Raw genomic sequence first — 16688 nt, forward strand, 5'->3', positions numbered from 1 at the left:
AGGATTTATCCCAGGGACGCAAGGATTTTTTCAGTATCAATAAATCAATCAGTGTTATACACCACACTGACCAACTGAAGAATAAAAACCATATGATCATTTCAATAGATGCAGGAAAAAGCTTTGGATAAAATTCAAAATCCATTTATGATTTAAAAAAACAACAACAACAAACTCTCCAGTCCTGGGTATAGAGGGAACATACCTCCACATATACTGAGAAAAACGGAGCTGGAAGAATCATATTCCCTGACTTCAGACTATACTACAAAGCTACAGTAGTCAAAACAGTATGGTGCTGGCACAAAAAAAGACATATTAGCTCAGACAGGATAGAAAGCCCGGAAATAAACCCACATACCTATGATCAATTAATCTACAACAAAGGAGGCAAGAATAAACAATGATAAAAAATAGTCTCTTCAGTAAGTGCTGGGAAAACTGGACAGTTGCATATAAAAGAATGAAATCAGAACATTCTCTAACCTCATACACAAAAATAAGCTCAAAATGGATTAGAGACCTAAATGTAGGGCTGGATACTATAATATTCTTAAGAAAAAAACATAGGCAGAACACTTGTTGATATAAACTGCAGCAAGATCTTTTTGAATCCACCTCCTAGAGTAGTGGACATAAAAACAAAAACAAACAAATGGGACCGAATACACTTAAAAGCTTTTGTACAGCAAAGGAAACCATAAACAAAATGAAAAGACAACCCACTGAATGGCAGAAAACATTTGCAAATGATGCGACCAACAAGGGATTCTACCTCCAAAATACACAAACAGTTCTGCTGCTGCTGCTAAGTCATTTCAGTCGTGTCTGACTCTGTGCGACCCCGTAGATGTCAGCCCACCAGGCTCCCCCATCTCCGGGATTCTCCAGGCAAGAACACTGGAGTGGATTGCCATTTCCTTCTCCAATGCATGAAAGTGAAAAGTGAAAGTTAAGTGGCTCAGTTGTGTCCAACTCTTAGCGACCCCATGGACTGCAGCCTCCAAGGCTCCTCCATCCATGGGATTTTCCAGGCAAGAGTACTGGAGTGGGGTGCCATTGCCTTCTCCGACACAGTTCAGGCAGCTCAATACCAAAAAAGAAAAAAAAAAAAACAAAACCAAACCAACCCAATCAAAAAATGAGCAGAAGATCTAAATGGACATTTCTCCAAAGAAGACATACAAATGGGCAAAAAGCACATTAAAAAATGCTCAACATCACTACTTATTAGAGAAATGCAAATCAAAACTACAATGAGGCATCACCTCACACTCATAAGAACAGCCATCTATAAAAAAGTCAACCAACAATAAATGCTAGAGGAGATGTGGAGAGAAGGGAACACTCCTACACTGTTGGAGGGAATACAAATTGGTGCAGCCACTATGGAAAACAGTATGCAGGAAACAGAGCTAACATCTGATCCTGCAATCCCACTCCTGGGCATATACCCTGTAAAATAAAACATAATTTGAAATAATACATGCACCCCAATGTTCACTGCAGCACTATTTGCAATAGCTAAAACATGAAAGCCACCTAAATGTCCATCAACAGCTGAATGGGTAAAGATGTGGTACATATACACAATGGAATATTACTCAACCATAAAAGAGAATGAAATAAAGCTACTTGCAGCAACATGGATGAACCTAGCGATTATCATACTGAGTGAAGTAAGACAGAGAGAGACAAATATATGATACCCCGTATATGGGAAAATCTAAAAAAATGTAAAATGAACTTATTTACAAAACAGAAATAGAGTCACAGATGTAGAAAACAAACTTATGGTTACCGGGGGAAAGTGGGAGGATATATGTGTGTGTACACACACACACACATAACTGAATCATTTTATGGTACACCTGGAGCACTACATTGTAAATTAACTATACTTCAATTAAAAAATATAATGAAAAAAATAGAACTCTCACCTCTAAAACAGAGAGTTGACTTTCTTAAAAATGTGGAAAAATAAAATTCAAGACAGAAAGAAAGAAAACAAGAATGCCCACTCTCGCTACTTTCATTCAACATACTACTATTGGAAGTCCTAGCCATGGCAATCGGAAGAAAAAGAAAAGGGATCCAAATTGGAAAGGAAGTAAAACTGTCATTGTTTGCAGATGACATGATACTATACATAGAAAATCCTAAAGATGCCACCAGAAAACTGTTACAGCTCATCAATGAATTCAGTAAATTTGTAGACAACAAAATTAATATAGAGAAATCCATTGCATTTCTATACATTCACAACTAAAGATCAGGTTGAACACTGACATAAATCATAGTGATATTTTTTCAATTCTTTTCTTAAGACAAAGGAAATGAAACCAAAAATAAATAAATTTACAAGCTTTTGCACAGCAAAGAAAACTAATGACAAAGTGAAAAGTCAGTCTACTGAATGGGAGAAGATATTTGCAATTGTTAAAACCAATAATTACTATCAAAAATATACAAACAGCTCATACAACTCAATATAAAAAAAAATTTAAGAAGGGCAGAAGACTTGAATACACATTTTTCCAAAGAATATATACAGATGACCAACAAGCACATGAAAAGATGCTCAACACTGCTAATCAGGGAAGTGCAAATCAAAACCACAAAGAGCTATCACCTCATACATGTCAGAATGGCTATCATCAAAAAGATGACAAAAATCAAATGCTGGTGAGGATGTGGAGTAAAGGGAACCCTTGTGCACTGTAGGTGGGAGTGTAAATTAGTGCATCCTCTATGGAAAATTGTGCACGTTCCTCAAAAAAACAAAAATAGGGCTTCACTGTCAGCTCGGTGGTAAACTGATGTCAAACAGGAGACAACCAGTTTAATCCCTGGTCCAGGAAGGTCCCACATGCCTCGGAACCACTGAGCCCATGCACCACAGCAACTGAACCTGTGTTCTAGAGCCTGGGGGGCCGCAATCCCTGAAGTCCACGTGCCCTAGAGCCTGTGCTCTGCAACAAGAGAAGTCATCGCAATTAGAAACCTGCGTTTCAGAAACTGAAACTAGAGAGTAGCCCCTGTTTGCTACAACTACAGAAGAAAGCCTACACAGCAACAGAGGCCCAGCACGGCCAAAAATAAAATAAATAAATAATTTTTTAAAAACTAGAACTGTTATACCATATGATCCAGCAATTCCACTCCTGGATATAAATCCAGAAAAAATGAAAAAAGACACACGTACCCCAAAATTCATAGCAACGTTGTTTACAATAGCCAAGACATGGAAGCAACCCAGGTGTCCATCAACAAACAAATGGATAAAGAAGACATAGTAAATATATATAAGGGGATATTAGCCACAGAAAAAGAATGAAATTTTGCCACTTGCAGGAATTGTGGACAGATCTGGAGGGTATTATTCAGGAAAAGACAAACACTGTTACCCTTTTGTATGTGGCATCTTAAAAAAACAGAAAAGAAGCAATAAAACAAAACAGAAACAGATACAGAGAGCAAACAAGTGGCTGGTTGCCAATGGGGAGAGGAAATCATGGAAGGACAGGGTAGGGATTTGAAACTGTCATAGTTACTCCCCAACTCTCTTCCATGGAAGCTGGACCAGTCACACCGACACTGTGTTGGGAGACCCTTTCCCCTCACACACCTGCAGCCCCGCCTGATGAATGCCCCACCAGGAAAGTTCTCTTGGTACAACACTACACCTGAAGGCAAGGTCTGTCCAGGACAGTCCATGGCTTCTATCATCCTTTCATCACATCTTTTTCTTGGTTTGTAAGCACTCTTTATAAAACAAGCTCTTTGTCACATGGATTTTGTACCATATTTTCTTCCAGTTTGCCCTTGTATTTCTTTTCAATTTTGCCAAGAAGAAATGGCATATTATTATGCAATTAAATGTATTGCTCTCCTCTTTTGTGACTCTGGGGGTCTCTTGTGTATGTCCTTTGTTGCTCAGCTGTGTCCAGCTCTTTGCCACTCCATGGACTGTAGCCCAACAGGCTCCTCTGTCCATAGGATTCTCCAGCCAAGAATACTGGACAGGGTTGCCATTCCCTCCTTCAGGGGATCTTGCAGACCAAAGGATGGAACCCAGGTCTCTGGTACTGGCTGGCAGATTCACCATCACCTAGCAACCAGGGAAGCCCATTGGGGGTCTGGAAACTACTAAACAGGCCTTCTCCACTCAAGAGTATGAATATAACTTACTGCTCTTTATGTGTTTTTGTGGTTTTATTCTTCACACTTAAGTCTTTGAGTCATCTGGAACTCATTTTCATACAGGGGTGAGATCCAATTGCATCTTTTCCAAGCTGGTTACCCAGTCCCAGCACTATTTATCGAATGACCTGTCTCCCCTAAAGACACTGAAAGCTACCTTATAGTCCACGTTTCTATTTCAAAGCCGACCTTATTCACCTAAAGTGGTCCTTTCTGGTCTGGCAAGTAGTGGCTTCCTCATCCAGTTCCCTTTGTTCTAGCTTTAAACACCACTCTGAGTCTGAGCTGACTCCACACAGGTAAGGACACTATTTTGCTCAAGACCTGCCGGGCAAGAACACCTAAGGGACCCCACCACTCACAGCTTAGAATAGGTTCCTGGCTGCCAAGTGCACGACTTTTTCTAATCTTCCTAGGAACTCGGAAGGTTGGGAGGCGATCCGAGGGCAGGGCGGAGAGGGGTCCCCCAGCAGCCAGCCACCTGCAGCCCAGGCCCCGCCCAGAAGCCAACCCCCTGCAGAGGGTGGGGCCGGCCGCCACGTGAGTGCTCACAAGACGCACTCTCACCCGCCTCGAGACGCATGAAAACCACGCAGGTGTAACTCCTGCTCCTTTCCAGCACCCGGGACACTGACTGCTGTTCTCAACAATCATCTCTCCCCTCCGAGGCCTCCCCCGGGGAGACAGGGGCTCGGTCTACACACACACACACACCCTCATGCCCCCAGCCCCCAGTCTCAGGGATGAGAACCAGCAGGCCCAGCTCTGAAAACTCATCTCCTCGCAAACAACAAAACTCATCTCCTCGTGCTGCTGCTAGAATACACCGACGCAAGCCAGTTGCGTGGCAAACAGGCCCCTCATGGTCCCGTGGTCCCCGGGCCTCAGCTGGCCTGGGAAGCAGCTACCCGCCTGCAGAGAGGAGTGTGTTGTCCACGAGGACACGTGGCACACCAAGGCTGTATAGGAGGCTACAGGAAGAGGGGCCTGACAAGAACCCACCCTCTGGGGCCCTGGGCGTGGTGGGAGGAGGGAAGGCAGAGACCAAGGCCAGGATGAGTCCCGAGAGCTTCAGACGGAGCAGAAAGGGGGAGCGAGGGGAGGCGGGAAGGTGGGGCAAAGACCAGGGAAGCAGCCTGGGGTTCTTCAGAGGTTCCCTGCACACAAACCCCAGCGGGGACGTCTGTTGTGAGCCCCTACCTCCAGCAATAACCATCCTCCACTCAACCCGGTCAGTTTCACTTCCTGAAGCAAAGCTGTTCAAACTGGTCCTGCTTCACCTCCTCTACGCCCCAGTTCCGAGTGTCCCTGTTCTCTTCCAGTTTACCCTGCTCGAGGACAGCTTCCTTGATTGAAAAACACCCTCAAGGATAAATGTCAACTTTGCAGCCCTGCTAAAGTCAAACCCAGGCCTGCGCTCCCACCACACACATGCACACCCGCACAAACACACATACACACAGGCCTGGGTCCCTCACTCTCCTCCTTTCCTCTGGTCACCCCTTCCCTTTCTCGAGGCTTCGGAGTGAAGGCTCCAGCCTTCTGCAGTCTGACTATGAGCGCCTTGGCACGGGGATGGCGGGGAAAGAAGGGGACAGTCACACGTGTGCTGAGGACACTCCAGCCACACTGGTCCTGTCTGCATGCTGCTCCTTTCCTCCGAGGTGACCGACCTCTTGAGAAGCCACGTAAAGCCTCCCAACCTCCAAAGTGCCCGGCTCCGCGCGCATCCTCACCCCGCCAACCACCGCACGCTCAGCTCCTCTCTCCTCCCGCCTCGGTTACTCTCTGGTGACCCCCACCGCCCCTCCCGTTTGGCCACCGGCTAGAAAACTCAGAAGATGCGCTACTGAGATCCAATGCCCAGCTGTCCCTGGAAGGGCACAGGCACCCGGAAAACATCTGCAAGACCCGCACGGGCCGCCGGTGCAAAGCTCTGTAACAAAAGCCCACCCGGCTCGGTCCCCCGTGGACTCCACTTAACCACGTACCTGGCAAAGAGCAGGTGCTCAAGAAACCCTGAGGCGTCTGGCAGAACGACGAGTTCCCCAGAGGACGCGGTCCCCTCGGAGAAAGGTGCAGGGCCTCTGCGGGAAGGCCTGCTCTGGGTCCAGACCCCTGGCGCCCCCCGCCCTCCCGGCGCCCCGCTCACCTGTAGGCCCAGGGCGACACGCTGCGCAGGTTGGTGGGCGGCCGGAAGCGGCGGTCGGCGGGCCTGCCCCCGGCCGGGCAGCTGGCGTTGCGCGCCTGCTCGCGCGGGCCCAGCTGCAGCGTGTGGTGGAAGGCGCCGAGCACGCCGGCCGCCAGTCGCCCGTACAGCTGCTCCAGGAGCTCCTCGGGCCGGTCCGCGCAGCCCCGCGCCCGTGCTGGCCGCCGGCCCGCCTTCGGGGCGCCCCCCGCCCGGCCCGGCGACAGCGCCAGCAGGACACCGGCCACCAACGCCCAGACCTGCGGGACAGGCCGCGCTCAGCGCCGCGCGCAGGAGGGGCCGTACCCCCGGCCTCCCGCGCCCCCCGCCCCGGGTCCCCGCCCCGCGCCCTCCACCTCTGGGGCCCCGTCCCGCGCCCCACCCGTGGCCCCGCGCCCCCCGCCCGGAGGATGGGTGCGGACCACGCCGGGCCCCGCGCGCCCTCCCCGCCCGTGCGTCGCCCTCGGGGACCCCGCGGCCCTGCTCCGCGCCGGCCCACGCGCCCCCCGCCGCCACCGCCCCGAGCCGGGGTCCGCGCGGAGCACGGGTGTGCGGTGCGCGTGTGCGTGTGCCGGCCGGGCTGCTGCGCCGCCGGCTGCGAGTGCCTGTGACGGCGCCCGGGCCCCTCGGCGGCCCCCGCGTGTCCGAGGCGCGCGGGCCCCATGAGCCGCCCGGGCCCGGGACTGAGCCTGGCGCTCGCGCCGCGCACTCACTGGCGGCCCCAGCATCGCCGCGAAGTGGCTCCGGTGGTCGCGGCGGCGCGGACACGTCCGAGCGGAGCCGCGCGGCGCGGCGCGAGCGGAAGGAGGCGCCTCGGCTGGAAGGGAAGTCAGCGGGTCCGGCCGCGCGGGAAGAGCCCCGGGACGACGGGCACCTGGAGAGGAGCGCGCGGGCCTGGAGGCAGCCTGTCTCACCACGCCTTCCTGAGGGACTGGAGACTGAGTGTTCCGAACCGGGTGGGGGAGCGGCCGTTTGTCCTTCCCCCAAACGCCCAGGAAACGGCCCTTCTCTGCACCCACCCCCGCCCCCCAGCAGCTCAGAAAACCGAGCACCAAACACCCGACCCAGGCTGCCCTTTTGTGGCTGGAAACCGGCACCTTTGGGCGCGCCGGTGTCTGGACGCCTGCTCCTGAAGCCGGGACTCTTAAGAGCGAGCAGTGGTGTGAAATAAGACCGATACTTTGTAAATAAAGACAATGTACTTAGCTCGAGGGATTCTATTTCAAGAACAAGCAAACGTGCTCGCTCGTTCTATAAATCTACCTTAATGCTTTTAGGCGGCGGCCTGGTGAATACGGTCATTTCACAGCCGTCATACTTCGCCAATAAAAACAAAAGAATGATAAGAGCTGAAAGGTTTCCGAAGGTACAGAAAATACACAATTTATGATTCCTTAAACGGTTTCTAGCTTTGGTATTTGCCTTGTAAATCATTGGTGAAACCACATTTCAGTTATGCTGTGTAGAAAAACAACACTTTTGTATGCCTTGAATACCCTATAACTGAAGAGGAGTCGCCCTATTTACTGCTAAAAAGCCCACAGAAATTGCCAATTTAAGCAATTAACAGCTTGGTGAGTAAGCGTTCGTTTTGAGGTTACTTTTTTTTTTTTTTTTACTAGTAGGTAAATTGTGTTCTTTGTTTCCTTTCTGGTAAAATGGGAATAAACATATCAATGCACAAACATACTGTTTGTGTTTTTTTTTCCCCCAACTTGGTAAAGGTGTGGGAATACTTTGAAAGGTTAGGCAGTACAGACCAGACTGTTCCCTCTGCATCATTCAACGAAATACCTTCCACTGTCTGATAACTCAGTAACTTCCCTCTCCTCCCTTGTTACTTGGATAGGAAAATATTTACTTTCCAACAGTTTTCATTTTGTGAAAGATCATAAACACTGAACATGCTCGCCTACTTGATAGAACATACAATTCATCTTTTCAATACTAAACAAAGTTGAGAAATTCTAACAGGTGCAAAATCCAGTAGTCAGTACCCTCAGCTCAGAACATACTTATGAAGTGAACATACTTATGAAATAAACATGTTAACAATTCAAATCCCACCCTAAGACAAGTGAGATAATGGGAAGGAAGTTCTCAAAAGCCGGGCCCCTCATCTAGGCACCCAGAGCCGCTGTGGGGGCAGCTGTTTCCACTCACCTTCCTGGGTCAGGGCAGACCAAAACTCTTTCCCTCCTGTGAAAGTCAGCACCTCTTCCTCTGCCGTCTCCTCTGTCAGCACCTGGATGTCCCACCCCTGCTCTTCACTCCCCACCTTGGACACCTGAGGAGTCATCCAAAACTGGCCTCCAAGTGGCTACCCCGGCTCCACCCGCTGTTCCCCATCAGGTCTCAGGTCCTGGAGCGTGTGGCGGCCCCCCCACCTCCAGGTGTGATCACTGTGGATACCGGTTCCCAGTGTGGCCTGTGACTCACCTCAGGCACTAGCACTTTCTTCCCTCACCTTCTGCAATTCTCTGATCTCTGACCCTGCCTCTTCACCACTGCCCCCTCACCCCAACGAGTGCTGGTGTCCTCCCCGCAACGTTCGACAGTTACCCCAGTCCCTTGATCCTTTTTAGCTGCTCTGTTCAGTTCACACAGCTGGCTGACCACACACAGCTGTCTATACCACATACCTGAGGCCTCCACCCACACCCCTGTGCGTCACACTTCAGGACTCACGGTCACTTTTCCCAAGACGACTAACTTCCACATCCATCCTCGGATCTCTGCTCTCCTTCACCTCCATGCCCCGGGCTCTACACACTTTAGTCGTGCTGCTTCCAGCCCTCCCGTGACCGAACACCCACGACTTTCTGCTATTCTCCCTTGGGAATTAGAGCAGCAACCCTGGCCTGGGGTGACCAACGGCCTTCCCCCTGGACCGCCCACCTCCATAAAAGGCAACACCAGCAGCCGCTCAGCTCCTCAGCCGCAAAAGTGGCCATCAGCCTCCCTTCTGGGCTTCCCTCATCAGGACTCTAGGTGTGCCTTTCTCTTACTTGTCAGGGTTGGACTGAACTGTTAACATGTTTATTTCTTTAAGTAAATAGTGTTGTCTAGTCACTCAGTTGTGTCCAATTCTTTGCAAGCCCCTCCTCTGTCCATGGATTCTCCAGGCAAGAACACTGGAGTGGGTTGCCAGTTCCTTCTCCAGAGGATCTTCCTGACCCAGGGATTGAACCCGAGTCTCCTGCACGGGCACGCTCCACCTCCTAAACATGGGCTCAAATGGACCAATCCCAACAGCTCTCACTGCCAGAACAAGGCCGGCCCGGTGACCTCTCACCCAGGCCTCTGCAAGTGGTCCCCTCCCCCATCCCCCTGACACCAGTGGGGTCACTGTTTCTAGAAGTGAAGTCACATCACTCACCTTCCTCTCTGCTGTTGCTAGAAAAAGACCCACTCCTGCCTCCCTGATGGATAGCAGCCACTTGCCCACTCCCGAGCACACTGTACCCACCACACCGACGGCCCCAGACACTCTAGCTCTCTGCCCCCAACAGCCCCAGACCCCTCTGCTTGTGGGTTAGCATCTGCTCCTCCTGCCCCAGGGCATTGCTGCCCTCGAAACATCACCTGATGCTGATACAAACGCCCCTCCCAGAGGGGTTCCCAGATCATCTCCTCCACCATCAGCACTCTCCTTCATTTCATCTTCTAACTGCCCTCATCAGATCTGTGGTGTTCCCAGTAGTCATGTGTGGATGTGAGAGCTGGACCATAAAGAAGGCTGAGCGCTGAAGAACAGATGCTTTTGAACTGTGGTGTTAGAGAAGACTCTTGAGAATCCCTTGGACTGCAAGGAAATCCAACCAGTCAATCCTGAAGGAAATCAGTCCTGAATATTCATTGGAAGGACTGATGCTGAAGCTGAAACTCCATTATTTCGGCCACCTGATGCAAAGAACTGACTTATTGGAAAAGATCCTGATGCTGACAAAGATTGAGGGCAGGAGGAGAAGGGGGTGACAGAGGATAAGATGGTTGGATGGCATCACCAACTCAATGGACATGAGTTTGAGTAAACTCCAGGAGCTGGTGATGGACAGGGAAGCCTGGCGTGCTGCAGTCCATGGGGGTCATAGAGTCAGACACGACTGAGCAACTGAACAACAACTGCCCTACAGCCCACTGAAACTACATTCACTATCTGTCTCCCTGGCCAGAATTTAAGCTCTTTAAGGACTGGGTGTTGCTCTCTTGGTCATGACTGTGCCCTTAGAATCTCACACACACCAGACATCTCATGTATTTGCTGAACACCTGACCTTTTTAGGGAGCAGGGAACGTGCTCTAATTAGGTGTTTCTCTCCTGCACCTAACAGAAGTGTGCATGTGGCAGAAACAAGGTAAGATGAGACAGATGGGCCCTCCTCTCTCATGAGGTATTAGAGACAAGCCACTTCTCCTGACTGCCCACCAATGCAAGTCTGCAGGACACAGCCAACCAGTCAGGTGCACTGCTGAGGATGCAAGCAGGCCTGGCCTTGACCCCACACCCAGAGTCCTGATAGGGAAGCCCCCTTGATGCTGCCATTGCTTGGGTGGTTGGTGCTACGAGGCTGTAGGAGGAGGCAACTACAGAAAAGATTGAGAGGCTCAAGACCTGATATTTCCTGTCACTACACCTTCCTGCCTTCAAGACACAACTGCTTCACTAGTGCAGGAGCCTCCGCCAGGCAAAACTTCCAGACTCAGTCCCCAAACACCAAGCAAGCTTGCTTAAACAACAACTCATCAAGGGTATATCCGAGCACAGTATTTTTCAAGCCACAAACCATTAAGTCAATATAGTTTTTTCACTACTAACACTGTCTAAGAAATTACAGAAAAGAGCAGAACATACCTCAGTGATTAGTGATACTTACATGGGTGTGGGTACCAGGTAGTGCTGCAAGATTTACTTCTTGTCCGTATTTCATTGTTACTGTTATTTAGTCACTCAGTTGTGTCCCATTCTTTGTGACCCCCTCCTCTGTCCATGGATTCTCCAGGCAAGAATACTGGAGTGGGTTGCCAGTTCCGTCTCCAGAGGATCTTCCTGATCCAGGGATCAGACCTGAGTCTCCTGCCTTGCAGGCAGATTCTCTACCACTGAGCCACTAGGGAAGAAGATTTACTTCCTACTGTGGATCAATGTTTTCAAAAGGGTAAGTCAGTCGCTGGCCTAAGTGTTATTTTCACATGTTTTTATTCCATTAAAAACAAAACCTAAACCCAAAATTCACAGAACAGAATATACTTATTAAAAGTTTTGACTGTGCAAAATTAAAGTTTGGATATTTAATTCAAAGTTCAACATGAATATAATCTTGTAAGGTGACTTCTTTCCTTTAATAAATAACACATTAAAATTGTACTATTCTGGAAGCAAATCATCTCCTAACTCTTCATCAGCAAAATCATCCTCGTCCATTCTCTTTTTGGCTGCGGTTTTAGGTCTTTCTATTTGAGGGCCAAGCGGATCCACATAGGAGGCGTCTGGGTTTCAGAGCAGATGGTGACATTAGAGGAACAGGAAAAACAGCAAATGTAGAACCAGTTAGACTCGTTGTCAACAGTGAGCAACCCAAAGTGAGCAGGAACGCCTCCCAAATCACGAGAAGCTTTGTCTGTGTCGCAGAGACCCCCAGGGGCATGCGTCTGTCCCTCCGCCATCCCAGCAGACCCATGGGCCAGGGACACTCACCTGGCTCCTTGTTGCTGCTGCTCTCATAAGGCTCGTCTGTGCCAGGCAGTGCTCGGAGCTGGGCACTCAGTCGCTCGCCTTTGCTGCCAGCGCTACAGTTCTGGCCACTGTCTGGAAACGGAAACAACAGGTGTTGAACATGCCGGGGGGAACATCACACTGCATTATCTTACAGTATAGTTATCTGCCAAAAAACAGGCTGGTTGTTTCATCTGACAGCCAATTTCCAAGGGATGTAATTCTCGTCTTCTGAAATTTCTAGGAAATTCCATGGTGAAATCCCAAGTAGAAATCTCATACTATAGTGAGAGCATCACTTGAGTAGTCTTTACATGGCTCAGGTCCCACCGGGTGCTGGAGACACTGGCGAAGGTGCCCCAGTTTGGGGGAAGGGGCTGCGCCGTCAGCTGTGTGCAAGCCTGGGAGCCACCACAGCCTCACAGACTCAGTGGGCTAGGAGGCCAAAGACTCTCACTGTGTGGCCATGGGTCTGGTGGAAAAGTGGCAGCAGTGACCTACACAAGGTCGTTCCTGTAAGACACAGCAGTGGTTTTCCGGGTGTGGCCCTGGGACCACCACAGCTGGGACCTGGTCAGAAACACAAAGTCCCAGGCCCATCACTGGCCAGCTCAAAGATGCTGGGGTTGGGTCTGTTTTAACCAGCCTTCCTAGTGACTCTGATACACAGTAAAACCTGAGGACCCCTCATAAGAAAGGGTACTGAGGTTTATAAAACAAATTATTGAGAAATAAGGCTACAATGAGACCAGTCTGACACACAAAAAAGAACCATTTTCAAAGGCCCTCAAACATTTCAGAAAGAGCCATTTTGTAGAAACTAATAATTCTGATTATATGTTCCCTATGGTCCTCTCATATATAATCAGAATTATTTGTACAAAATGGTCCTCTCTCCTAAGCAACACTTTAAAAATCCAGTTGTAGGCATGGCATTTATTTCAACACACTACACTTAAACCAGCTCAAGTCTGGCCTCAACTGGACTCAAGAAAAAACCCCTTTCCCCTTTGTGAACTGTGATTCTCACCCAGACAGAAACACCAGAGATGTCCACGCTGAGACGTGAACGCGCATCACTGGGTCTCCCAGGGCAGAAGTGGAAGTGGTAGGACTGGGCACCCTTTAACACTCAGGTTGTGCTGGCAAGTGCAGGGAGGGGACGCTGCTGAGGGTGGGCCATGTCCACGGGGGCCCCATGGTGCTGTGGGAGGGGCCCAGGAGGTGAAGTGGGGAGGAATTCAGGTGGCGCCACAGCCTGGTGGACTCAGACCCCAAAGCCAGGGAGAGCCTGGCCCCGGGCCTGAGAGAACTGGAGGCGGGGGTGCTGACAGGCAGGCTCCGGAACAGTGTGGGGGCGCTGGGAGGAGGTGGGGCCATCGGCGATGACAGGAAACCAGGAACAAAAAGGCAAGTGTTGGGAGAGAGAAGCAAGAGAGCCGGGTGCTGCCCCAGGGCCAGGCCCTGATACCTGGCCCATCGGGAAGCCCAGCTTCAGCTTCCAGAAGCTTGTTTGTGCACCAGGACTGCCTGTTTGTGTTGGGCTGACATGAGCTGGATGACAGAAGGGAAAATTTGCTAAGAAATAGCAGCAGCGGCAGCAGGAAGGCCCCCAGGAGGCCCCTCTCCACACAGCCTTGGCCCTCCTCGGCCTGAGGCAGCATCCCAGGGCCTGGGGACACTCTCTGGGTCTGGACACTGTCCTCCGGGCTCTGGTTCAGCTTCACCAGCTCTCAGGACACCTGGCTAGGGGGACGGAGCTTCCAAAGTGGACTTTAAATGTGAGGTGGGGCCTCAGCCACACCGCACAATCCCATGATGACCCGGGAAGGAGGTTTGGTGGTGGGTTTGGGAGGAACCGGTTGCTTACTCTGAACCGAGGATTTCTGGAGCCAAGTGTAGGATCCTGAACTTCAGTAAAGAACTGATGCTCCCCTAGGGTTATTCCTTAAAGGGACACCCAATTCAAATGCGCTCACAGCCCAGGAACCTGCCTCCTAAGAAAAGGGGAGTGGGAGGAGAGGGCTGCTGGGGCCCTTTCTAGGCTCTTCTCATGGATGCACAGGCTGGTCCACAACTTCCCGGCTTCTGAGAACTGTTGGTGCACGCAGGCCCACGTTCCTCATCTATAAGCCCAATTCCAAATGGCGCTAAAGCAGGTTTCTGGGGGGAAACATGGCTTCATGTCAAGAATAAAACCTGCCTTGGCCTGAAGCTATCCCAGGCCATTATTTATCCTCAGTGTGAACATTCCTGTTTCACTAAAGTAATGAGATGTCACCTGATACTGAGGTGATCCCCAGGGGTATTACATAGCTGGGGTTCCCCTGGAGCAGTGGGGCTGCCCCTCGGGGCATCCAGGTGCCCTGCTGCCTGCAGTGGCTGCACACACCTGAGGAGCAAAGTCCCGCCCTCAAGGAGTGGCCGTCCCGGCCACGGCCCCACTCCGCCAGGCAGCGCCCACAGTAGATCAGGGCTCGTGCGTCCTTCCAAGTCGATCCTGACTTCCTTGAGGGCAAAGGCCCCATCTCATGTCGTTGGCAGCCAGAATGCAGCCAACAGTAATGAAGGAATGAAAAGAAGACCTCTCTAAGCTGCAGGCCAGGCCTGCCTGCGTCGTGTCCCCTGGACCACAAGCAGACAACAGGATGAAGTCAGTCCTGTGTGCATGGTGGGGCTAAGTGTGGACACAACTTGGATCTCAAGTTAGCACTTGGTTTTCTAATTAGTTTCCTTAAAACCACCCAACTTCCCCTAAATATAACTTCTACTACCCCTTGAAATAGAGAAAGAAGGTGGATTCTGTTGACAGGGAAAAGGGGGAGGAAAACATAACAAATTTTAAGTAACGATGTCACAAGCAGTCACAGAGCAGGAACTCAGGAGCAGCCCAAAGCAGCAGGGTTTGTGTGGCTGGTCCAGAGGCATGATGCTCAGTGCCCAGGCTGGCACCACTTCTGCACTGAGGTGCAGTGGTCCGTCAGCATCCTGTGAGACCCCACCTAACAACATCCATCTGAACACCGTGCCACAGCAAACCTCACTGGTATGGACGCCTGCAATGATCTACCTAACATGACCGTTTACTCATCAATCAGCAGAAACAGGGCTGGTTATTTAACAACTAACACCTGCAAACACCTGTTCATAATACAGCAGGCTGATGCTTAGAAAAGTAACTTTAAGTAAGTCAGGTAAGTGACTAAAAGTGAAAGTGAGTGAGGTTTGCTGTATATAAAAAAACAAACAGGATGTTTCTGGATTGTTTCAAGGGGCTTCCAGAAGCCAGCGCACTAGGATCTGCCGACCCCGGCCTCTCCAGGGTCAGGGACACTCACCACTGCCTGCACTCCCGTCTCTCCGGCCGCGGGGACACCCGCTGCTGTCCCGACCAGACTTGATGCGCTAGAGCAAGAAGACCACATGTTAACAAGGACACGCTGGACACAAGTCCTGCTTCAGTGAAAAGAACAGATGATACCTGCAGGGACCACAATAACCAAGCGTTGATTTATTGTTAAAACACAGCCCCCAGGCCTGACTGGTCCTGCCTCCCAGGCTGGGTTCTCGTGACCTGCCCTGGAGCCGGCCCCACAGGAGGAAGGCCCGGCTGTCCTGGAAATGAAGCGGGAAACCTGGAGACCCCAGTCCCACTACACACACAGATGGCACTTGGCCTTAACAGGGCAGGGTCACCCAAGCTTCTGCAAGTAACTTAAAAACCAAGTACTTTCCAGATGTGAAAGCTCAGGTTTTAAACACAGCAGCTAAAGAGGTGGAAGGAGAAGGGGACTTGAGAGTGGGCCGTTTCTGCTTTAGCCCCATATGACAACACTGGACCAGAACTATTTCAGGGGGAAAAGGACAGCAGGGCTTTGAAATTCACCTTCCACAGTAAAGGCACTATTAAATCTCAAAGGACACCTAAGGTCTGCCCAACAGTCTACTTTCCTAGATGTAAAGCACACATAAGTCATAAGAATTATCTCCAAACTGTGACATTCTTAGGTTTCTTTCTGAATCTTACGGTTATTCTGTGTTTTGCCCAAGTTAGAATTTTTGAATTAACACTGAACCTGCCTCCAGCACTGTCAGTTTCTTGTACATATAAAGGTTCATTGAGAGAAAACAGTACTCAGTGAATAGAAACAGTGTTGGACAACTATTTACGACTGAATTAAAATTTTCTCAACAAAGGTTGATATCTTATTTAGATCTTTAATATCATGAACATAATTCCATAAATAACTCAAAGGACACATTATTTACACCCTCAAACCTGACAACTCTCCAATTTATTTATAAATTATCAGGTCACGGATGGGGTTATTGATAATATAGTCTGCAAGGAAGAAGAAAACACTTTTTTTTTCACAATCCAAGACTCAAGTCTGTATAATGAAACACTCTCCTAAAATTCCAGTCTTCCAAATATCAGTAAACATGCTCAAGTTTCTATTAAAAAGAAACCTCACTGGGAACCCCATCTCTCCCTTTGCCTCCACAGACAAAAGAAAACCCAAAGATGATGTAACAAAAATATTTATATCTATACTCAGACTGTAGAAACTTGGTGTTTAT

The 16688-nt window shown here is 49.9% G+C and overlaps 2 protein-coding genes across 12 annotated transcripts in view; both read right to left on the bottom strand.

Annotated features, from left to right (window-relative positions):
* IL17D (interleukin 17D) overlaps nt 1–11431 on the bottom strand; it is a 35176-nt gene extending 23745 nt beyond the window's left edge. The window contains exons 1-4 of one of the 10 annotated variants that reach the window (XM_043891724.1): nt 9080–9863; nt 8555–8678; nt 7105–7265; nt 6356–6651 (exon numbers count right to left, since the gene is read on the bottom strand). In XM_043891724.1, the coding sequence (XP_043747659.1) occupies nt 6356–6651; nt 7105–7265; nt 8555–8678; nt 9080–9112 (614 nt within the window). In that variant the 5' untranslated portion in view covers nt 9113–9863. Of the gene's footprint in view, nt 1–6355; nt 6652–7104; nt 7323–8554; nt 8679–8830; nt 8847–9079; nt 9864–11268 lie in introns of those variants that run through there. The other 9 variants (XM_043891727.1, XM_043891722.1, XM_043891723.1 and 6 more) reach the window with 9 other exon arrangements.
* A 141-nt stretch (nt 11432–11572) lies between these two features.
* Nucleotides 11573–16688, bottom strand: part of IFT88 (intraflagellar transport 88) — a 63179-nt gene continuing 58063 nt past the window's right edge. For both annotated transcript variants that reach the window (XM_043891719.1, XM_043891718.1), the window contains 3 exons: nt 15446–15512; nt 12090–12200; nt 11573–11881 (listed from right to left, as the gene is read on the bottom strand). In XM_043891719.1, the coding sequence (XP_043747654.1) occupies nt 11760–11881; nt 12090–12200; nt 15446–15512 (300 nt within the window). In that variant the 3' untranslated portion in view covers nt 11573–11759. The remainder of the gene's footprint in view (nt 11882–12089; nt 12201–15445; nt 15513–16688) is intronic.

Source organism: Cervus elaphus, chromosome 30 (assembly GCF_910594005.1).
Source record: "Cervus elaphus chromosome 30, mCerEla1.1, whole genome shotgun sequence".
NCBI lineage: Eukaryota > Metazoa > Chordata > Mammalia > Artiodactyla > Cervidae > Cervus > Cervus elaphus.